Below are 21071 nucleotides of genomic sequence, written 5' to 3'. Positions count from 1 at the left end.
CTCTCTCGATCATCTTCCGTTCTCTTTCTAAAGAAACTGCGCGGTAGATAAAAAGATTCTTGAATTGGGGAAAGGAAAAGCTTCTAAATTGAGAGATGACTATACTAATTTGTACACATCCATATGTACGTACTCGACCACCGTTTTTTACAGAATTTTCGAAATCATATTTTAAATCTTTAGTTTAAGGCGATTATTATTACTAGATATCAATTGGCAATACATTAATAGTAATTCAGAAACTTAAGTAACTATTTCTATATGATATATTTTCAAAATGAGTAATTTATAACGAACTGATTTAATATTACTTTCGTTTTTATTTAACAACAATAATTTATACGGTTGCATTCGACAATAGTTATGATCAAGTGTAAAGTATTTATCTCACTAAAAGAAATCTTCGACGAATATCATCCGTGCAGAAAATATAAAAATGATTTTCTATTTAGTTGATTTTTCTGCTTCAACGATATTAACAAGATACAGATTCGTGAAATTTTATTTCGATTACCTTTGATACACTTATCGTTAAAATAAAGTATCCTCTAATTATTTTGACTAACATTTTCATGTTTTGACTAATATTTCGCTGATCAAAGTCATCCAAATGGAAATACATTTTTAGAAAACAGTAAAATGTTTATTACCGACTCTCATAGTTGACTCTCAGAGTTATTCTCATTTTTAAAGAATGTGAAGAACACGTAAAACTGTAGTAACAAAAACGTATTGTCCAGCAATATAAGCGATGCGGGAAATAAATATATACCGCTTGTACAATAAACAATATTTCGGAAGGCAAAAAATTGAATTCCAAAAGTCTGATGAAACGTCGTAAATTTCTTCCATTATGCTCTTATTTTGTCATTGTAATTCAAAGATATTTAATAGCGCATTTCGTTTGCTCTCTGTATTTTAATTCTTACAGATTGTTTCCTAAATTTGAGTCAGAAGAATGTTAAAATATACGTTTGATTTTTCAAAACAAGGTGATTTTTAACATACCGCTCTTAGTGTAGAGTAGCTACAACTAAAGAAAAATATCGGTTTAATTATTTCGCAACACCGTCACGGAAATCTTGGACTTGAATACTGAAATATGAGCTAATTGAGATAATACTATGATATTCTGGTAAAAGTTCTTAAGTAAAAACGATTCAGATGTTACGTTTCGTATTCGGTTGATATTTTTCCTTATTTCCGCTTATCACAATGGTTGATACGTGTATTCAAGAGTATCTTCGGTTTATAAGCAAAAGCCTAGATGAACAGAATATAATACAACGTGTTCAAAAATGTTTTAGTAGTGATGAGAGACGTATTTTAAGCGATTCAGTGAACATGTTTACGGTGCTTAAAGGCCGGCTAAGATAATTCTGGGATCTTCCACAGCGTCCTTGATCTTCCTTAAAAACAATACAGCTTCACGTCCATCGATCAATCGGTGATCATATGTCAATGCTACGTACATCATTGGACGAATTTTGATCTAAAAAGTAATAATAATCGTAATAGCGATTCTTAAAAAAAAAAAACGTGATCTCAAAATTAAACTATATTAATCACCTCGCCCTTTACCGCAACAGGTCTATCAAATACACCGTGCATGCCAAGAATTGCACTTTGTGGTGGATTAATAATAGGTGTTCCCATGAGAGAACCGAAGACACCGCCATTACTTATTGTGAATGTTCCACCGTCCATATCTTCCACCGATATTTTACCTTTCCTTGCTTTATCACCAATTGCTGCTAAAGCGATTTCAATCTCAGCGAAGTTCTTGCTTTCGACGCTACGGAGTACCGGTACGACAAGACCTTTCGGCGTCGCGACTGCAACACTGATGTCGACGTAGTCTCTATAAACTATGTCAGTGCCGTCTATTACAGCATTTACTACCGGTTGGTCTTTCAAAGCGTAGGCACTTGCTGCAATAAATGGACTCATAAATCCAAGCTTCAAACCATATTTTTTGGTGAAGTTTTCCTGATTTGTTTTACGAAACTCCATCAGGCGACTGTAAAGAAAAAGGCGATTAGATAATAAGAATAGTAAAGAGCAAATAAATTACGACAACCTAAACATAATACAACCTCATATCAATTTCATTAAATGTTGTTAACATGGCATTCGTATTTTGAGCATCTTTTAATCGTTCCGCAATGCGTAGTCGCATTCTATTCATTTTCACACGCTGCTCTGTCCTTGTGCCAATTATTTCCCGTGTATAATCAGCTGGTGGTAATTGAACTTTGGCACCTTCCAGAGACTGAACAAGTTAACAAATTTGTATAGGATTAAGAGTAGATATTTTATTGTTGTTGTTTTTTTTTTTTTATATAGAATTACCATGTATTTTATTAAGAAACCTATTATATTTGTATGGCAATTTTACCTGTGCATGTTTAATTGCAGCAACTGGCATTGAGGCTGCAGGTGCTTGCGGTGGAGGAGGCTTAGCAGCTGGTGGTGGTACAACCGATGATAGTGGTGGAGATGAGGGTGGTGAAGGTGGAGAAGAGGGTGGTGATGGTGGAGGAGGAGGTGGAGGTGGAGGTGGAGGAGGAGGTGCAGCAGAAGCAGCAGGTTTTTTCGCATCTACCGCTGGTGCAGTTCCACCGGTAGCACCAATGTCTATGGTACACAATTTCTGTCCAGGTTTTACAGTATCACCATCTTTAGCAAATAATTCCTTAATAACACCACCACCAGGTGATGGTACAGGAACTGAAGTCTATAAAAACAATTATTATAAGTTCAACGAGTTAAAGAATTGGATATGTTTGTTTTAAAAATTTTACCTTATCTGTTTCAATTTCACAAAGAACATCGTCTTCTTTTACTTGGTCACCAACTTTCTTTTCCCATCTTACATCTCCCTCGCTTACACTTTCTGCAAACGCAGGTACTACAACTTCTTTTATTTCCCCTGTTACAATCAAATACAATATTACTAAGGAGGCCTATACAATACTATTTATAGTTTAGTTTCTGAATACCTAGAAACTGACTTACATAATGAAGCTGATGAATGTATGTGCCTTGCCTGGTCTGTCCAACATTGTAATCTCTTATATTTTGTACACCTGTATAGTACATGTAACATCAAAATAAAATGATGTTTTTAAGTGATCTGTAAGAATGTATATATATATATATACATATATTTGTGACACGCTTTATCACTTACAATCGAGAATTCTTGTTGACCACATGTTCGGTGTGGATAAATAGTATGCGCCCTACAAAAATGATTTGATACAATTAGTAGTTTACGTTCATGGTTATCTCCAACGTTGCTATGCCTCTCTATAAAGACAATGTTTAGATTTTCAAGATATCTCACCACTTTTCTTATCATAGTCTCTTTAATAACACAATTAGTCTTACCTTGATTATTAAACGACCTCACAACCTGAAAAAATTGTTAAGATTTTAATTGTGATTCCACCAAACAATTCATAACTAAACTAGAGCATAAATTTGTTATTCGAAACTTGACAAAGTATATTGACAAGTGTTTTGAATCCAATTGATTCGGTAGTTGAAAATCGACCGACCGCTAATCGGAAATCGGTTGACGTTACTCGGTTATTCATATGATTCAACTTGAGCCCAACTTGTCCGAACAATTAATAATTCATTCAGTGACAGATCGTACGGATGGACCAAGTGAAAAAAAGAATAAGTGTTCGAATACTATTATATAATCAATGCGACAAGTAAGGGTAGAATTGCAACAACTTTGTTGGCAAATTCTACTTGAAAAGGGCGTTCTGTGCTTCTTACCTAATGAACGTTTCACAGATCAGAACGATATTTAGCAATTCCTAAAATGAACTCACCTTCGTTCGTGATATACTAATTCGTGTTATTGCACGAGGCACAATCCGCAAACAGTTGGACAGCATCGCGGCCATCCTCGGGCGGAAAATTCTATTCAGGTGTTTGCTCGTGTTCGCTCACGACCACTAGCGACACGACTCTCGTTTCTCGTTCTTGTGACTCTTTCGGGTGGTTTCGTGAAGGAAGCGAACATAAAGCAGTTAGCAGTTAGCAGGGAAGCGGTACAGAGCTCAACGGAGCTGTGCATTCGTACGCTTGGCGGTGGGGCTGCGATCGACAGCACCAATCTGTACAATACATGAACTGCTCTTGTTTAACATAATTCTCGCATCCTCTCATTCTCCCACCTTTGTTTGCCGAAAACATCAAAAAAACCAGTACGCATAGCTATCTATATTAATGCGACTTTCTATGACGCGGATCGGAGCGCGCAAAAATTCAATTCATGGATCGTAAAGTGTTTAAATTCACCGCAAAATTGTTCGAGAACGTAACCGAAATTTATTCAAAATTACATTGTAAACACAAGTCTATACAAATATATATATATATATATATTAAATGTTTTCTCATTTAACTCTTATAATTACAAGTTTCATGTTTTACACATGTTTAGAACGTGAAAATGTTTCAATAATTTCAAAGAATTCACACATGTTTACATATGTATGTGTGTAGTAGATATAAAATGTGTTTTACCTTCAAAATGCATTTCCTGGACGTATACACGTTAATTTTAGCGATATGGATGTTACATTGCAGATTTATTAAGAAAAAGAAAAGTTATTTTCTATATCAAGTATGTTCAAATGTTATTTCCAATATTACGCAATATATATTATTTTGTTAAAACAAAAGTGGATAAATAATAGATACTAATTTATGAATTGGATTTATGGGATGTATGAGGAAGATCACTGCTGATTTAACAGTGTGAATTGCAACAGCTGATAATAATGATCTTCTCAGTAAGGTTACTTCTTGGATTATTCTTTACGATTTCTTAAGCAAATTATCAAATGACACCGTATAATTGTAGAAATGCAAATTTCATTTAGACTAGATCCATGATCAATTATCCGATGCCTGATTTTACAGTAAATCGATCGGTCTAGTAGCAAATTCTATAAACACTTCGATTAAGGAATTAGCACAGAGTGAACGCTATGATCGAAAGTGTAACGAACGATCTCCACTGATCTCCACTAGGTTCATGAGTTCGTGACCAAGTTTGGCTTTTTAAACGTGTGAATATCGAAAATCTGATTGAATGGATTAGGGTATAGTGCAGTGGTTGAATATGGGAACGGATTTGTTATGAACAAAACGCACGATACTGTTTGATTGTTAATTATTGTACGAAGATTGAAACGCTGGGGAGACATTTTTTCGTAGAACTAGTCCGTTTGACAGCAAAGTGTGTGTTGTTTATTGAGGTTGACGAGATCTATTGTGCAACATGGCGATTACATTTGAATGATAAGTCCACGTCGTTTTGTTATTATTGCATTCGAATATGAAAGATCTTATATATATCTTCGTAATAGAATGCGAATTATATGTATACACTGATCGTGATACATGTCGTTGCTTGTACAATTTGCAATAATCAAGTAATCTTGGTTAAGAAGGTTAATGATACTATTGTATAGCCACACATTTCCATGTTGACATCATTTCTTGTACGATATCAAAACGTTGTTTACGAAAACTCTTATAATGTGCACTATTACAGACATTCGAACATCAAGTAATAGGTTCTTTCTGTGGGATAACGAGATCCCAATAGTATAAAGTATGCAACACGTGAACATTTGTACAAGCAAGTTAGTGCGTCTCAAGAATCTAATGATGAAAGAACTACAGGCTCAAATGTGCTATAATAATTAGAGTATTATAATCAACGGTGTGATGAGCGCCAGTGGATTCAGAGGAAGAGGCCTTGGACCACGGGGTACACGCTCGATTGGTCCATCCAATGGCTTTAGTGGACCTAGGTTTCCACATCCAACCTTTAATGGTTCACGTCCACCGCAAAGATTACCTGGATCTGAAAAATGGGTAGAAGCCCAAAATTTTGTACCGTGGCAACAAAATAAAAATTTTATACCACGATCGCAGTACAGGGCTAAATTACCATTTCGGCCAAATAGTAGGGGTAGAGCAATCAATAGCCGTGGAATAGTAAGATTTTCAGGGCCTGGCAGACCATTGGCTCACCAATTTTGTAAGGGTTTCGCAAGAAATTCAACACTTAGAACATCATTGCCGCAAGAAGAACAAATAGAAGAAAAAAAATCTGTGCTAGTACCACAGATTCCTTTACTTGGATCTGAAGAAGAACGTCAGCAAAAAATTACAGAGACAGCCGATAAATTGAAACAGAAGTTATCGTCCATAACTGAGGAAGACCTTACCAATTTTTGGGAAGATGATTTGTCTTTTTTACCAAATAATAATTCTGAGAAAGAAATTAGTAGTTTAAAGAAAGGTATTCCTGAACTCAAACATGATCCACCTGAGCTTGATTTAACTTTTACAGACTTTAGAGATATAGGGAGAGTAGATTGTAATAATCCAAAGTTTGATCGTGCAAAGAACAGAGATCACGGAGATGATATTATAATTGCCTTTGAGAGTAAAGCTACGGATAAAATTATTACTGAAAATGATGACGTTATGATTATAAATGAAAGTGACAATGATTCCTTGAATGTCTCAAAATTTGGGCATAGTAATAATCACCTGAATCAGTCGAATACATTGTTAGAATCTGATGGATGCCAAGATCAAATGTTCCACGAATTATCAAATTCTGATTGCAATTTGCAGAGTATAGATTTGCAGTCTGATAATATTTCAGAATATTTACAACGTACTGATACAAATACCAATACAGATTTAAATTTAGATGAAAACATAAGGAATGTTTCGTTGATACAACCTATAAATGATTTGATAAATGAAAATTCTTTAGTATCAAATGATTTAGGAACAATTGCTTTTTCCGAATCAATTTTAAATGATCGAGACGTATCGCAGGCAGATCTTTTGGAGAATCAGAGTGCGATGTTGAATTCAGTTAATGATGCAGTTACTGTACAAGACACGAATGTAGATGCTACCAAAGATGATCATTTAAAAAATCAGACACCAGTGAATACATCTGATTCCACTCAAACTAATTTACGAACTTCTCCATCTCCTAATGAGGAAATTCCTGCATATTCTAACTGTGATTCTAAATCTTCTATAAGCTCATCTTACGACGAATTACATAAATCATGTAATCTACCTGGTTTTCAATTGAGATTATTCAACGTACCACCTAGATTTTCTCCAAGAATTCCTCCTGGACCTAGGTGTAGGTGGACGTTTCAAGAAAAAGGGAAGAATTTATTTTTCAGGGGACCACAAAGGCTACCGTTTCATGGAAATCGAATGCCTCCAACGAGACACACTGCACCATTTGAAACAGCCGATATGAGTCCGGTTACATTTGGCTCGTGTGGCCCACAACAATTTACACACAATGTACCTGTTTCAAGCCATGACTCTCAGCACCATGCATTAGTGCCATTTTCTTCGAGTGATTTGCCTCCTGCATTTGATCCCAGTGAACCTCCACCGAATATACGGTCGATGTCGGTAACCGAATCGTCTACTAGGCAAGAAGCAACACAGTCTAGGTCCCTTTTAGACACAAGAAGTCAAATAACAAGTGTTCCTTCGAATAATTTGGGTATTATGCAATCGCCACTTTCCTTTGATCTTAGGGGGCCACCTCCTGGGATTACCCTGATGAAAACTAATGAGAAGTTACTTGACTTCGACCCTCAACAGCCACCACCTAAGATTCACAAACGAGACGAGCTTTTACAGCCACCACCGATCTTCGATCCACGACTTTCTTCACAAGAACGTTCCAAATTAATTGCACCGCTGAATGCTTCAGGATCTCATATGATTGGTACGAATTTAATGGAATCCTCACAAATATCAGACTTTAATGTGAATCCTGTTGCAGCCAATTTTTCGCAACCACCGCCCTTCGTGCACAATCTACCAATAAATTATCAACCTGTTCTACCGCAAGCGAATAACGGACAAACGATGTTGCAAGATTTTGTATTGCCTCCGCCACCCATGAATATCGCTGATGTTCCCCCACCCCCGTTGCAGGAAGTTCTGTTGGAGAAAGATTCTAGTAATCAACAGGGTATAAGTATGGACGATGGGTTGGAGGACATGCAAGAAGCAATGGAATTTGCCAAGCAAATAATGAACATGTCTGAAGAAATGAAAAGTAGTCAAGGTACAACGTCGGCATTATCGGAAGCGCAATATACACCATCGGAAATTCCTGTGCCAAAGGAGGATGTATTATGCATTTCATCGGCGAATCAACAATTTTTAAATTGCGTTGGTAAGAAACAGAAGAAGAAAAAGAAGAAGAAGAAGGAAAATAAAAGTAAGAAGGGGAAACCGACTACAATTTCTGAGTTGGAACATGCTCAAAAACCAGAGGAAAATGATATAACTGACGAGGAACATAGTGCACAAAATAAAACTATTGAGGATGTACCTTTGACGATTGATCAAATAAGACCGAAAGTAATATTTAATTTAAGTTCAAAGACAAAAGTATTGCAAAAACCGGAAGAGTGGCATAGACCTTCCGTAAATATCTCTAAGAACAGAGAAATATCACAACAAGTTACAAGAACTGTAAATTCTCAGCGGGAAAGGAGGGTAACTAAAAAACACTTGTCGGAGCATAAGAGAAACAATCAAACCAAAACTCACCAGAAAGAACATGGTTCGAAAATAAATTGGATACGTTGCGCGAACATAGCGAAGACTCCTATATCTGAAAAATCAAACGACATGTCGTACAATAAAGATCAATACAGAGAAAAACCTGGTACACCCTCCTTAACAGTAATAAGACTGAATAATATTGGCGCGCAGAAAGGACAGAATCCCAAGAAAGAGAACAGAAAATTAGAAGCTCCTACTTCTGAATTATCATGGAAAAATAGAGTGATCAATCGGTTTTTGAAGATGAGTAAGAACGACATATGCAATATGGTTAATAATTCGAGTCTTCGTAAGTTTGATATCGCAATGAAACATTTAGTGAAGGAACGAAGATCCTCGTTGTCCCTGAAAATGAGAAACACCGAGGACGAGAAGATGAAAGAGTACGACAGAGAAGAGTTTATGAACCAATTAAATGCAATGTTGGATCCAGGTGCTGTGGTAGGTATCACAGACTTGCCCACAGAGTTCATCCATCATTTAAGCGAAGTTTTACAATTAGACCCTATGCCCCCGGAACTCGGGTTAAGCGAGAAACAGAAGACAAATATTGACGAAGTTAGAACCGAGTACCATACCGATAATTCAAGGATGTATAATTCTGAATATTTCGATGAGAAAAGTATAGACGTGCAATCATTTGATTATCAAGAACAGAGAGATTCGTACATAGAGCAGACAAAAAACAAGTCTTTGTACATGAAGGAGGAACCTTCGCACTATTCTTTGACTACAGAATTGACCGTGAATCCCTCGCGAGAAAAATCTCTCACTAGCTCGTCAAGACAATCACCTTTGAATAAATCAAACACTGATGTAGAAACTATGTGTAAAAAGCAACAGCCATTGTTCAACGAAGCTGATCTGGATGATATCCTGTCTCAAGTAACCGAGAGAACGAGAAGCTTGCCCAACGTAACTTCAAAGAAGTTTGCGGAGATGCAAAAACTACCCGGAGACAGAAGCTTTCACCCGGAGACAGAAGCTTTCGAGCGCAACACATTTGTACAGATTTCGAACGCAACGGCGGCTGACCTCGACGACATATTTTCAGCGGGAATTGCAAGAGCCAAGTCGCTCGGCAAAAACGTTGGATTGGACATCTCGAGAGCACGGAAATCAAGCTCCGAGGATCGAAACACTTTTAGGAGCGAGCGTTACGAGAGATGGAGTAGAAAAGAACGAGATGATCTCGATTCGTTCAGGAACTTGACTAAGGAAGAATGGGAAGCCAAATATGGGACGATAAACGCGTCTCTAGCATCGGACAGCGCGTGGAAGACTGCATCCAACAGTGCCGAAAACTTGTCCAGAACCGGTAAGAGCTACTGTAACAGTGTCGATAGGTACTGCCCGTCCGATTCGCCCACGAGAAATTTGAGCTTAAGTCCTGTTACGCACGACGAATCGCCTCTACGCAATCAGGAGAAGCACGTGGACCGTTATAGCGAGATAGAGGAGTCAAGGAGGATGGAACGATCGGAAAGCAGCAATGACCACAGCACAAGTAGTTCGAGCGATACCGACGAGGAGACCGTTGCTACCAACGTGACGAAACTTCTAAAAGTGATTAAAGAGAAGGAGAAGATTGCAAAGAAAAGGTCGCTCAATGAAACCATTAGAGACGAAGTGACTGCCGAGATAGAGAAGAAATGGAAAGAGAAGAATAAATATCAAGAACACAAGTCGCGGAAACGCGAGAGACGGAAAAGGGACAGAAAGGAAAAGCGAAAAAGAGAGAAGAAAAGGAGGAGGAAAAGTAATTCTCATTCCAACACGTCGAGATCTAGCGAGTACTCTGAAGAGTTCCGGTTGTTAGCGGAGGATGAGATTAAGAAAGAAGTGACTATTAAAGAGGAGCCGTTAAGCACGTTCGAAGACAGTATTTCTCAAGGATTCAATAACGAGTCTAACAAGAGTTGTGTCGATCCTATCGCCACTAATACGACAGTAGAGACAAATCCGTGGCTCGAATTTCAAAGTTTGGAGGTAGGAAAGCAACAAGTTCCTGCGATCAACAGTGACAATGTATCATTGCAGCCTAAGAAGAAACTAGTGACCGTATCAGTGGTCCTGCAACCAAAGACTAAAGCACAACTGAAGCAAATGCCAGACCCAAATGAGTCTGAACAAAACCAAATTGTAGAGAAGTCGAATGAAACGGACGATATAGTTGGTACTGGTAGCGTAACGGTCACTGATGTCAGCAAAACGAAGGAAAACGTAGAAGAACCCATGGCTTGTCAACTAACTGAAACTAACAAAGAATTTGCAGAGACTCCGCTATATACCAATAATGCACCGTTACAAGTTGTAGAAGAATTAAGCGCTAACGTTATTGGTTACGTTAACGTAGCTAACACATCCGACAGCTGTACTCATTTAACTATCGACGCGCATACAGCTAATCGGCTCACTGAACAAAAATCAACAGGTACCGTATCATCCGAAACTAGAAGCGGATATAAGAAGATCGACATAAAGGCGTACAAAGAACGTGCACTGCAAAAACGTTTGCAAGAAGAAGCTAAGCTAAAGGATAATTTTAGATGTACTGTTCCTACTTGCCAAGAAATGGCTCAGTCTTCTTCAATTAATCAAGTCGATAGTGAAATTGTAGCATTGCGTGCAGAAAAGGAAGTCAAGATGGTAGAAGCTGGAAACGATGGTCCTCCAAAAGATCCACGGTTGACCAAAATTAAGTCGAGTCAATCGGTAAGCTCCTCTTGCATACCTTCCTATAAGATTGTGAATGAGAAAACTAATTTCGAGGAAGAACATCAATGCGTAGATATTTCTCGGAAAAGTAAAGAACTTTTTATTTCTGTTCAGCGGAAGGTTGCCAACGAATCATCAGAAACCAGAATTAAAGTTAATCTTTCTAAAGATCCCGTTCAGCCAAAAAATCATAAGAACGACGATGATCCTGCATCTTTGCAGGAAAGAATAGTTAAACGGGAAACAGAGAACCTCAACAAAATGAAAATTTCAACTAAAACAGAAGTAGATGAGAAAAGGTTTAAAAAACTGTCTATGGCCGAATATAATAAATTTAAAAATATCCGATCGGAAGGTAGCAAAGAGCTGAAGCTAAGGAAGGAGAAGAAATCGACGGAGAGGAAGACAACAAAATCAAAGGTTTCGACAAAGGAGAAGGACTTGAAACATCCACAGAAAACCGAACAGATACAAAAATCGATTACTATAACTGCAGATAACATCTTTCAAGTCGAAGCAGAGAAGATAAATAATAACGACACATCTGAATCATTGCAGAGTAGAGCATCAACAATGCTTATTGAAAATTTGATAGTAGAGAGCTACAACACGTCCGAGATTAATAAAGAACATGTTGGTACCAATTCTACGACGGAAGAAGATAATAACGAATTTAAAGATGATGATAATGATAATGATGATGATGATGATGATGATGATGACAATGACGATGACGATGATGGTGATGATGATGATGATGATGATAAAGGTATAGGCAATCAGCAAGATGAAAATTCAGTAAACAAAAAGGTTGTGCAGCTGCAGCAAGTGGATCAAGAAGGCGAGGGAGCTGAAATTAGACAGAAATTATTATTTTTAGACATCGAACAAAATAATGGTAATAGCACTGAAATTAATTCAATACAATGTCAATTTAGCAAAGAATTAAAGGGGGACGAAGCAGTTGTGGAACAAGTAACAGTGGCTAAAAATTTGACATCAGTTTTACACGATTATGGTCCAGATATATATCATTTAAAGAAGATTAATTGCTTCAATAATGGAGACGATTTAAGAAGAAATACCGTCGATAACAACACAATCTTACAAGAAAATAAATCTAACCATAACTTGAAAGCTGACTCTTTGTACAGCAATAATTTGGAAACTGAAATAGAAGGCGGCAATCAGGATAACAGTAAATCGATTGTTCAGACAGAAGAAAATATGCGAACATTAAGGATCAATAAAGTTGAAACGAGTGAAATTCCATCTCCTGATAGTTCCGGTAGCCCATTCAAAGGTTTTTTTGCGGAATGCATTGAAGGCGATCTTCCTCAAGAATCTCAATTGTGTAAAGTACAAATGAAGTCTGGAGATAGAAAAGAAAGTTCAACGAAAGACTTTAAACAGTGTTTCGAAGTGGGTACCAACGATCAACCGAATGTAAAAAAAAACAAGATGAATAATGATGACCTTGTTGAGGAAATAGAAGATTCTGATGGAATAACGTTAACTCGACGACGATCGTCAATAGAAGAGCAACCAGGTACTATCGATATTAATGTTGTTGATAAAATAAGGGTCAATAAAGTTGAAACGAGTGAAATACAATCTCCTGATAGTTCCGGTAGCCCATTCAAAGGTTTTTTTGTGGAATCCATTGAAGGCGATCTTCCTCAAGAATCTCAATTGTGTACAGTACAAATGAAGACTGGAGATAGAAAGAAAAGTTCAACGAAAGACTTTAAACAGTGTTTTGAAGTGGGTACCAACGATCAACCGAATGTAAAAAAAACCAAGATGAATAATGATGACCTTGTTGAGGAAATAGAAAATTCTGTTGGAATAACGTTAACTCGACGACGATCGTCGATAGAAAAGCAGCCAGGTACTATCGACATTAATGTTGTTGATAAAATAGACGCTAATAATTCCTATTTTCTAGATACCATAGAAGCCGATATAAAACAATTGAAGACGGAACATGCGAATACGTTAAAGGGACCTGAAACCGATGTTATCAGTCATAACCGATGTTGTCAGGATTTAGTCAGTCGCGACAAGTTTGACGAAGGCGAGGAATCCTTTATTGTGTTGGACGAATATATACATGATACGGAAGGAAGATCCCTTGAAAAACTGAATCATTATAATTTAGATCTGGAGGAATGTATCGCTAGGGACACGAACACAGTGGTTAACACGCTTAATCAAGGTGAAAAATATTCTACGGAGAACTTTAAGTCGGCTACCTTCGACTCGACGGACTTGAAAGAATTGTCAGACTTTGATAAAAGTAACGGGGCGTCTGTCGGAATACAGAACAAGATGAAAACGAATTTAAATGAAATGTCATCCGAGAGCCTTGAAGAAGAGATTTCAAAAGTAACAGATGTCCCTTCCGATTTGAATAAGACCAGCAACGTTGAAGTAGATGAAATAGAGTCATTGGAAAGATCCAAATTAGCAATTCCAACAGATAAGGAAGATTTTCCAACATGTTCACGAAGAGACGCACCTGTTGCCGAAGATATTCCTCGGCAATATTCGCTGCATAAAATATCACATTCGGCGAAAACCGTCTCGGTAGCAGCATTCAAAGAAAATATCAAGTCGCCAGAGTCCAACGGAGAACCGAACAGTTGCGACAAAAATAACGTGAAGAAACAGAACAAAGTTAAGATAATTTCAATCTCTTCTAATGCCTCAAAAATGTCTGTTGTTCAGGACGTATCGTTTAACATCGCGACAGAACAAGAGAAACTGCATAAGGTACGGGACACAATTCAGACGACAGATGCAGGTAGAACGAATCAGAAAGAAGAGAACGAAGCGTTGCACAAACTGAAAGACAAGCCTAAAATGAAGTATAAGCTGCACAAGAAGCACAGTCTCTCTAAAAATCAAATAAAAGAAGCAGTGGCGGCTGATACGGTGAAACTTGTATCTGCCAAGGAGGCGATCATGAATAGAATGATAGAGATCGATGTTGAAATTCACAAACTGATGACTGAGAAAATGACTTTGTATCAAATGCTTACAAGCGACGCTTTGCCAATGGGCAACGATGTAGAACAAAACGACACGATACGCGACGATAAAGAATCTAAGAAGACTTTGGTCAGACCTCGAACTCCATCCGCACTAATGTCGCAATTAATTCAGAACATAGAAACTGAACCTGTAAGCAACCAATGTGCCAAAACGACTGCCGAGAACGCACTGTTAAAAGATAGTACAGTGAATTCTGTACAGATTAACAAATCAAAAACATATGGATACGAACAACATTTTGAAAAGATAACCAACAATGTCAGTACTTGTAGTTCTGAGAACGAAGAGGCTGTACAACATCGTATCGGCTCTCCCCGTGAATTTTCACCTTCTGCAAAAAAAAAGAGACACCATGGACCTGAGAGAGCAGTGAAATGGGACAACGAGCCTGAGTCTATGAAAGATATGTTGTACAACGACACTGAAGGTAAACAAGCCAATAATGTGATAAAACCAATATTAAAGAAGGTTTGTTCAACACGCGAATCAACCGAAAAAGACACCAGTCTTGCTCAAACGAGCGAAGTTAAATCTCGAAAGAGTTGTGGCAATATGTCAACTGCAATTAATTCAAAAGCTCCTTCGCATAATGGAAATTTGTGTACGTTTAATGAAGAAGAAAATGAAAAGACAGAGTTTCGGAATTTCGCGAATGAATTTAATAAGACGGAAGCGTCGGAGCAGAGTCAGAACAAGATATTAGATGATGCAAACGATGCAAACACTTCAAGTCCCACAAAGGAAAAGACGCAAGAAAATAGAACACCGGATAGATCATCCATATATTCAGACGACAGTACCTGGGATTCGCTTCCTCAGGTAGCAAGCGACGATCAAAGAAAACATGGTACTGGCCTTGCACTTCTGGAAGAAACATACCGGAAGGAAATGGCGAAAACACGGAAAATGAAAGCTGAAACGCGAATGAAGAAAAAGAAGAAAGAAACTCGAGCACCATTTCAGTCTGCGGTTCCTCTGACCTCAGAAGAAGAAGAGCTCCCGCTATCTGCATTATACGTGAAGAAGCTGCACGCAAACAAGAAAGATAACATGGTTGATCAGCCACAAGAAAGAGCGAACAACGATCAACGAGTTTGGAAGAATGTCGTTGAAGTGATAAATGCTGTAGCAGAAAATAGATTAGGAGATCTTTCTATGAAAAATCCAGTAAAACGACTAGGTGAAGACAGTCGAATTAATGTACCTGATGCAAACGACACATCGATAATCAAAGAAAAAGCTAGTGGTCCAAAGTCCAACATAGAGCCCAAACAAACGATAGAAGAGTCACGAGAAATAGTAGTCTCTGTCCCGTTGACAAGCATAGAAGACAATTGCACTCAACATACTAAAATGTCAACATGTTTTGATGATCAAATCTATGCGTGTAACTATGCACGAATAACACCTTCGCTAAATAAGATCCTGGTTCTAGCAAATAACGGAGAACAACTTGAACAAAGTGTGATGAACACAGAACTACAAAATGAAGAAACTTTGTCTGCGACATCAACAAACACGGTAAATGTTACATCAGAGTCTGTGTCGCAATCTGCGGAAAATAGAAATTTAGAAATCAGCCAGATCACTTTTAATTCAGCTGCGGGCTCCGTAGAAACAGGTGTTAACGATGTACTCGGCGATCAATGTTTAAATACTTCCGAAGTTGGGAGCGTAAATGTCGATAGAACGGAAGAAATACACATGGACGATAATAGTAAAGAGTTCATTTTGCGAGCGGAAGTTGTGGGTATTCATAAGATAACATTTGTAAATCCTGAGGAAACAGTAACATTATCCGACGTGCCTAATAGAAACGACAATGCCACAGCCGAAACTGGTGATAGTAATTTGACAACTAGAAGTCACACTCCTGCATGTAATCTAAATAAGAACTCCAACTATGAATATGAACAAGCGAACAAAGAATTGTTTGTGAATACTTCTCTGTATCAACAAGTTTGTTGCGATAAAGAGGGCGCAGTTGATAATCCCGAGCATCTCATAAGCCTGGCGGATGATAAAATGACGAAGAAAAGGAGAGAATCCGAACGATCGAACAAGTCTTTAAGCGAAGAAAACAATAACCGTAATAGAACTCCTGTTTCCATACTTGTCGACGTTGCCGAAGCATTGCAAAACGATGAAGCATCTAATAGGAAGCCCAAGCGCAAGAGGGGAAGCAGCAGGATTCCTCTTAGGAGAAGTTCACGGTACACGGAAGAGGTAATGAAACGGATAAAGCTCGAAATTGACACATCTGTACAATCCACGGAACAGGAATCTTCCGAGAGGAATATTCAAACTCCATTCTCTAGTATTTCGCCAACGTCGTTGTCCTCGTACGACGAGGACACCGAAAGCGTATCTTCGAACGGCAAGAAAAGTCGTAATTATAAAACGACCGCGAACAAAAAACGCAGCACGCAGTCGGATATTGAAATTTTATCGAGCTCTTCGCCTTCGAGCGAGGATCTCAAAGATATCGTCCGACGTTGCAAACAACAGCACACGATGCCGGAGATGATGAATTGTAAAGTAAGATTGGTGGACAGTAAACATACGATTCTAAAACCGAACGTAGATCCCAATGTACTGCGAAAATATGGGATCTCGACTATTAATTTGTTCGTACAGTCTGCTCCCAATGATCGCACTAGCCATCCCTGCATAATGATGGAATCGATGGCCAAAGATTTGAAACGTGTAGCGTCAACTTTAACAACCGAATTGTCTCAGTGTCATATGTCGAAGTTGTTGAAAAAGACGGATGATGCAACGAGATCTATCGACCACTTGGCTAGCTTCAACAAAGTCAGAAGAGGGCCAAGGTCTATGAAGATGAATTTTCTTGCAAACGACAAAGAAACGACGAACTCGGGGGATGATCCTAGTGTCGAGGTCATGCAGATTTCGACAAAGGAACAGGTTGTTGTAGACATATCTCAAGGCCGTGGAAAACCGGACGTCGAAATTGTAGAGGAGAAGACAACAGTTACCAAGAGTCAGCATCAAAATGATTCCGAGTCGATATTGGCTGTGATAGAGACAAAGGATGATAAGGAGATACCAAGGACGCAGTACACAGTCCACAAAGGTCCTATTTTAGATATTAAGGTAAAGAGGTCAACTGCGTCGTCTTAGAAGAAAAAATGTTTTATCGGAGCAGTGCATGATTATTCTTGATCTATCGTCATCATCTTTCCCTTCCTCTTGTTCAAATGATATTCGCGATACCAATGATTTTATTTTTAGTAATGTAACGTACACGCATAGTTTTATGTTGTTAAAAACTTGTTCTGTACATGCGGTTTCTACGAAACATCATACTTTTGATTTTTTCTTATTTAAAATACGGCGCCTTTCAATCATGAAAACTTTGCGTTCTTAATTCGTCTTTCTGTTTAAATGTACTCTATTCCATGGATAAAATCTTTTTCTCTTTGTGTTCTTTTTCTGCCGTTAGGTTTATGTTTGACATCAGATAGTTTTTGCATTTATTATGAGTGTATAAACCCATAGGAGTACCTGGTATTAATAAAATAACCAAAGGTTTTAGTTACGAAGCTTCTCACTTATTATTCTCCTTCACTTTGGCTTCAATTCATAGGTGCTCCCAGTACTTAACGCAATTTTTTATTACTTTGTGTACGAGTTGTTTATACTGCGTATATATATTTGTTGATATACGTCGAAAAAGAAAACGATTATTTATGTCTGCGCGTCTGATAATCTGTATTCAAATTTCAGATGTCTCATTATTATGTTCTATAGATGAATTATAGGATGAAATATCTTTTAGGTATTCGAGAAATCGTTTCTAGCTGCGAGCGAAGACGGCAGAATATATAGATACAGCCAAGCTTCAAATGGGATATTAAATATCTATAAAGGCCATAAAGCAGCTGTAACTTGTTTATACGTGTATAATTCAAACAGCACGGATGTTAACAAAGAGTGGATGTTTTCTGGTTCGTTGGATGGAACTTTAAGGTGTTATAATATAACGGTAAATAAAATATATGTATTATCAAGTAAGCTCTCGCATGTTGCTGTTACAAATGAGAAATTCAATTTTATTAGACTGGAGTTCAATTGAGAGATACTGCGGATATAGGTAGTCCAATACAATGTATGGATGAAGCATGGGGGATCATCTTCATAGGTACTAAATCGGGCCACGTATCTCGTTATCATATAAAGGTTTGTTTAAAAAATGTTAAACGTGCTATGTCGATAGATGATGCAAGAATCACGTTATCGATACAGAATAAAGAAATTATTATTAATTATGATTCCAGTCAGGTGTTGTTAAAGGAAATAGCATACAATTCTCGGATCAGTCTGTATTAGCTTTAAAAGCAACCAACGAGGGGCCACGAAGAGTTCTCATCGTAGCATCTCGTAGTCAACCGATAACAATACGTGATGCACAAACCGGCCTATTTCTTCGCACTATTTCCGGTGAAAAAAGTCACACGGTGTACAGTTTGATGCGCGATCATAATCTAATTTATTGTGGCACAAGTACCACGTCCATACTCGTCTTTGATTTCACGGTTTGTAATGAAACACGATGAAATAATTTTGCACAGCATTCCATACAAATACAATGTAGCATTGATGCTTCTATATTATAGAATGGCGAACAGATTGCACAGCATGATGCTGGTGTAGGAATCGTATGTATGCGGCTGTATAAAAAATTGTTATTTGCCGGGTGTTACGATGGAAATATTTATATATTTGACACAAAGGTTAGTTCTGAACACAAATCAAACTAGAGGGCAAATAGTAATAGTATTTACAGATAATACAATTTACTCGTAGGATGATCGACTCATATGCAGCATACCTGGACCTGGAAATATGCTTTTAAGCATGGAAGTCATAGACAATAAGGTATTGATGTGTCGCTATCGTACAAGTTTTTCTTTCCGTAAAAGACTTATTTTCCTTAATAAACGATAAACATTTTCCAGATTATAGCCGGTAGTAAAGATAAACGTTTGCAATTATGGCAAATGACGCGTCAAGTACGAGCTTTACTCTAAACGTTGAAGAACCAGGCTTGAACTGATGTATCCTAGTCTAGTCGTGCTCCTAAGAAAGATTACTGATCGCACCTTTGGAGTATATTTTACGTTAAACGACTGTACAGATTCAGAGACTATGATTCATGTATATATACATGGATCTTATTCACAAAAACATGCACATATACGGTATAAATACGTTTGTACAGAGAAATAGGTAAACTAAATTATTGGTATTGCGAAAAGATTATAATATTTACAGTTCACTCAAGAACCGTACTAGCGTCTTGTCTGTAAAAAGGTGGTAGAGAAGTCTTTATTCCATTTTATCGACTCGCGCTACCGAGGGCAAACCTCCTGTGCCTTGTGCGCGTTGCAAAATATTTTTCAGTTGAAACTGTTTAATAAAAAGCGAAAGAAAATACTCGAAAAACGTGAATGCAATTTTAGAAAAATGCACTCAACCTCGTAAGAAAAAGGAAAAAAGACTCTTGAACCTTTGCACTTATTCTTGCCTCTGCACTTGCAAAAACCTTAAGCGGTGTCTCAAGATGTTCTTTTAATATTATATTCTATGTTTAGTAAACAGTGAAATGGTATTTGTTAGTACTTACGAATTTGTTTTTCACTATAAGTTTCGCAGGAGGCACAATTCTCATTATTTGCTTCAATGAGTGCAAAGGATTAAGAATGATCAATTGCCAATATAGTACGATTGTTTTGGTTACGCAAATAAGAATAATCTTCTTGACTTCTCCAAGAAAATTTTTATTTTTCCATTTCAAATTTTCACTATTTTCATTTGAAATAGTGTGGTTGTAGCAACTTCCAACTGATTGATTTCTCCTTAATTGAGTTTTTTTTTATATTTCTTTCATAAAATATTTAAATAAATTAGATATATTTTCTTTGCAATTTTGAAGAGTTTCAAATTAAACAATTTTTAAGTGAAAGTTACTTCTCAACTGTTAATACTCTTTTTTTCAATTTATTAGTTTAAAGAAAAGAAATTGTTTTTTTTATAAATATTGTGAACGGAAGACCTTAATGTGTGATAGCGATGAAAGGCATATGTTTAAACAAATTAGTTTACGTCCTAAGTTACGAGACATGCGAAAAATTGAAGGAAAATATCAGATGCAGAGGAATTGTATGCAATGATTTGTTATTTTCCTAGATTGTACTTACAAAATTATACGATCATTTACATGGAAACCAATGATCACACTACGCTGTAGTTTGTATAAGTTCATTGTGTATCTAGTATTTGTTACGTGTAACAATAAAACATTGTTCCCACATCTGTGACAAAGTTTAAAGAATTTATTCTCGGACACGTATTTTCAATGTAAAATAGAAATAGTAATGTACATGATTTTGCAATTTTGTATATTAAATTGTACGAAAGTGTTACGAAAAGTTTTATACAAATATCCTATACCGTAAATTGTTCTAAACTTTTGTTGTTTGTTTTTTTAACTCAAGAATTTTGAAAAATCTATGCCTTGTAATGTTTTTCCCTTTGTCCGTTTACATGCAATCATAAACTACCGATTAAGATCTGCGAATGGCAAGTTCCAGCGATAGTGA

The 21071-nt window shown here is 37.2% G+C and overlaps 2 protein-coding genes across 3 annotated transcripts; one reads left to right on the top strand and one right to left on the bottom strand.

The window, feature by feature from the left end:
• Positions 1-300: 300 nt before the first annotated feature.
• On the bottom strand, positions 301-4102 carry LOC144469274 (dihydrolipoyllysine-residue succinyltransferase component of 2-oxoglutarate dehydrogenase complex, mitochondrial). Its single transcript, XM_078179332.1, has 9 exons — positions 3849-4102; positions 3394-3418; positions 3194-3245; positions 3019-3089; positions 2805-2932; positions 2399-2737; positions 2097-2272; positions 1570-2020; positions 301-1492 (listed from the first exon to the last, which is right to left on the bottom strand). The coding sequence occupies exons 1-9, from the start codon at positions 3921-3923 to the stop codon at positions 1358-1360; spliced, it is 1452 nt and encodes a 483-aa protein (XP_078035458.1). The 5' UTR covers positions 3924-4102; the 3' UTR covers positions 301-1357.
• A 793-nt stretch (positions 4103-4895) lies between these two features.
• On the top strand, positions 4896-20887 carry LOC144469267 (uncharacterized). 2 transcript variants are annotated; one of them, XM_078179325.1, is made up of 8 exons: positions 4896-7819; positions 7877-17562; positions 18248-18454; positions 18529-18648; positions 18747-19004; positions 19086-19202; positions 19276-19347; positions 19428-20887. In XM_078179325.1, the coding sequence occupies exons 1-8, from the start codon at positions 5761-5763 to the stop codon at positions 19497-19499; spliced, it is 12591 nt and encodes a 4196-aa protein (XP_078035451.1). In that variant the 5' UTR covers positions 4896-5760; the 3' UTR covers positions 19500-20887. The 2 variants fall into 2 exon arrangements, with proteins under 2 accessions (XP_078035451.1, XP_078035450.1); XM_078179324.1 differs by having other exon boundaries at positions 4896-17562.
• Positions 20888-21071: the final 184 nt, after the last annotated feature.

This window comes from Augochlora pura, chromosome 4, assembly GCF_028453695.1.
Source record: "Augochlora pura isolate Apur16 chromosome 4, APUR_v2.2.1, whole genome shotgun sequence".
NCBI classification, from domain to species: Eukaryota; Metazoa; Arthropoda; class Insecta; order Hymenoptera; family Halictidae; genus Augochlora; species Augochlora pura.
This window is presented reverse-complemented; position numbering and strand designations above follow the sequence as displayed.